Source organism: Bactrocera tryoni, unplaced genomic scaffold (assembly GCF_016617805.1).
Source record: "Bactrocera tryoni isolate S06 unplaced genomic scaffold, CSIRO_BtryS06_freeze2 scaffold_25, whole genome shotgun sequence".
Classification (NCBI taxonomy): domain Eukaryota; kingdom Metazoa; phylum Arthropoda; class Insecta; order Diptera; family Tephritidae; genus Bactrocera; species Bactrocera tryoni.
Genome location: NW_024395977.1, coordinates 4,874,706 through 4,878,170, shown reverse-complemented (window position 1 = coordinate 4,878,170; position 3,465 = coordinate 4,874,706). Strand labels below are relative to the sequence as shown.

Below are 3,465 nucleotides of genomic sequence, written 5' to 3'. Positions count from 1 at the left end.
CTGTATAATATACACATTAGGAACAAATGATGATAGCGGAATAAAACTTTACACAAATACGGTATTTAAAAAATATGTAAATGACGGATAATGAAATCCCGATTATCACTTTATCATGCGAGAGTATAAAATGTTCGGTGACACCCGAACTTAGCCCTTCCTTGCTTGTTCATAGATATTGTTGTAGCTTGTAACTGCGCTGTAGCATGAGATTCTAATGCGTGGTGATTTATTCGGTTTCTAACCAACACTGCTGTTATACCATGTGCCTTTTCATCTGGGTGATTTGTAACATAGATTCTAAATCGCGTTATAAAGAAATTGTTTATATTCGTAGGGTTTCTGACAAAAGCATAACATCTATATTATTTTCATCCAGAAATATAATAAGCTTCAAATTATGTTAGTACACTTCGTTAGCATTTCACCCACTGGAAGGATACAATAAGATTTCGTATGTCCATACTCTTGATAGTTTGTGCATTGTACTAGACCATTTCTTTTGAGTGGGTCCTCAACGATAATTCTGCCATAGAGCAGATATTAAAGGTTTTAAATGGGATGTGTTTAATTTTTCATAAGTTGGCTAGAATTTGGCATCAATTCAATTTTGAACATTGATTGTGCGACTTTGTTCCTGTTAAAAATGTTTACCACTGATTTAACACTAAAACCACCTTTTTTCTTGCTTCTTTAACATCATTAGAGTCTATGGAAGACTATACCTTTTATGTAAACTACTAGGCCTTTTGAGCTCTTCAGTTGGTAAGAGTAGTAAATCTTGTTATTATTCGACAAAAATTTTAATATTTAGGGGCACTATGTGAAAACTGTTTGTGCCTATTACAGTCGAAACTCTCTATAACGAACTCCTATATAACGAAGTTTTCTTTATTACGAAGCAATTATAGGAATACTGCGTTTTGAGTCTACTTTGAGTGTAAAATAATCTCCATATAACGAATTTCCCTATAGTGAATATTTCCATATAACGACCGTAACTTCAAGATTAAACCGTTTTCAATCTCCATATAACGAATTTATTCAAATAATTTTTCGTTTTTATTTACACACATACATCAGCGATAGGCAAAACCGAATGCACGCGCACAAAAAAGAAATCGACGTCGCTTTGTTGTGTGTTATTGGTGTTGTTATTCTTGCTCTGTGTATACTTTGTTGCTTTCACAACTCACAAGCAGAGACTGATGCTTTGAACCGTTTATTTTCCATAAAATTGAAAGTGTATTTCGGGGAACCACCGAAATGTGCAAGTGCCAACTGAAATCTTTACCATCTCTCATATTTCTTGCAGTCGCTATCAATTTGCCTTTGCATATCGCTATAGTAAGCAGCCGCGCATAAGTATTACTGCGGAAAAAAACATTGATCATAAAAGAAGTTGAAAAAGAAAAAGTTTCAAAAAATATTAATATTAATGTATTAAACGCAGGAAGCTTCGAACTTGTACCTTTGAAGATATTGACGAAGCAATGCCGAAATGGGTATACGCGGCATATGGTAGGAATCTTCCTCTATCTTCATTAATACTGAGAGAAAAAGCAAAACAATTCGTTGAAGCATTGGGCCACGGAGAATTTGAACCAAGTATAGGCTGGCTTGAAAAATTTAAAAATCGTTCCGGGATTGTTCAAAAAAAAAAAAAACATTCAAACTCCAGATGAATGGGTAACGAAGGTCTTGCCAAAATTGTTAGAAAAATATGACGAAATCGACATCTTTAACGCCTGTGAGACGGGTTTGTTTTTTAAGTGCTTACCAAATAAACGATGGCGTTTAAAAATGAGAAGTGCTTTGGGGGGAAAAAGAGGAAAGAGAGGATTACTTTTATGGTGGCCTGCAATATGACCGGTTTGGAGAAAGTTAAATTGCTTTTTATATGAAAGGCCAAAAATCCGAGATGCTTCAAAGAAATCAAATCTCCGGACGTGCATTATGAATTTAATAAGAAAGCATCGATGACAAACATGATTTTCTTGAAATGGCTTTTGAAATTGGACAGAAAGTTTGCTTCTCAATAAAGAAATGATTTGCTTTTGTTGACAACTGCGCTGCGCACTCTAGGGATGTAAAGGACCAATTGAAAAATATTGAAATTGCTTATTTCCCACTCAACGTGACTTCGTTACTTCAGCCAATGGATCAGAGCATAATTTGTAACATTAAAACGCATTTTGACAAATATTTGTCACAAATGGAGGAGAAAAAACCTCCCACGCGCACAAATTTGCTGGATGCCGTAAGAAACTTAAGTAAAATGTGGGATGTTAAAGAAAAATCCGAGACAATTGTAAACTGTTTTAGAAAAGCAGGATTTGTAAAAGTTGGCACCACAACGAACAACAGTATGCCTTGGCACGAAGAAAACTATCTTCTACTATCCCACTTCGCCTTTTTAGAGTCTTCATTTGAAAGAGTTGCTAATATTAATGCAACATTTAAATACTACAACAATGTTGACTGTGATGTCATTACCACAGACAACCCTTCCGACGAAAATATCATCGAAAGTGCTCAAGGAAGTTTTGGAGCACCAGCTATCTCAGGTAAAGAAACGATTATAAAAAATCCGTGGCTAATAATTTTCTGATGTGCATTATTATTTCTCTTTTAACAGATTCAGATGGACAACTTTCTTCATCTTCATCATTTCAAGGAAATGAAAACCAATGCCAAATACTGTGTTTACTTCATTAAATGTATTAGAAAATTAAAATAACTGACTACTAGAAATAACAAATGTTAAAAAGAACAACATTTTTGTCTTTTCTATATAGCGATTTTTCTTTATAGCTAAGTAAATATCCAGTCCCTTGGAATTTGTTATAGAGAGTTTCGACTGTATATTACTTAGTTTTGCTTGGTACATTCTAACCTTGCAATTTGCTTTCCTTTGCCATAGATAAAATGATACGAAACTCTCTTATTAGCTCTCTTTTTGCTCTCAAATGCATTGCCTGATTGGGTTGGTAGCAATGGAGATCAGGAAATTTTGAGCAGCTGATATCAGAAAAAGCGAGATGACAGAAATAAACCGCTATAATTAACTGACAAAATCAGTGTAAAATGAAATTTCATTGAAGTTTGTGTCTTTTGGTAAAGTAAATTGTTATGTGATATGTATATTAATGATTTTGCATTTTAACATTTATATACATATGCATTTTCAAAGTGTTTAATTTAGTATTTTGTATAGTTTAGCGAAAATGCCGCAATAAGGAAGTGTGTGGTTAAAATTTAAAATATACGAATATTAGTAATGTTCGATGCACTTAGTTTGGGGGGAATACTTACCCTTGGATTATGTATCCCTTTGTGGGTTTGGTTAAATTAAAGATCTATAAAAAATTGATCGATTTATAATTGTATGTATTTCCCCTTGCGGGCGAGACTTCAGTATTTTGGATACAATTTTAAATATAATTATTTACTCAAATCTCAAAT

The 3,465-nt window shown here is 33.6% G+C and overlaps 1 protein-coding gene across 1 annotated transcript; it reads left to right on the top strand.

Annotated features, from left to right (window-relative positions):
• Positions 1-1,348: 1,348 nt before the first annotated feature.
• On the top strand, positions 1,349-2,739 carry LOC120780654. Its single transcript, XM_040112915.1, has 2 exons — positions 1,349-2,567; positions 2,639-2,739. Exons 1-2 carry the CDS (start codon positions 2,159-2,161, stop codon positions 2,716-2,718), a joined length of 489 nt encoding a protein of 162 aa, XP_039968849.1. The 5' UTR covers positions 1,349-2,158; the 3' UTR covers positions 2,719-2,739.
• The last annotated feature ends 726 nt before the right edge of the window (positions 2,740-3,465 follow it).

What these genes read in the sequence shown, in the direction of transcription:
- LOC120780654 (XM_040112915.1), top strand. Translation starts at nt 2,159, where the DNA reads ATGGATCAGAGCATAATTTGTAACATTAAAACGCATTTTGACAAATAT. An exon ending in TGGAGCACCAGCTATCTCAG is followed by an intron (nt 2,568 to 2,638) that starts GTAAAGAAACGA and finishes CTCTTTTAACAG; the next exon opens with ATTCAGATGGACAACTTTCT.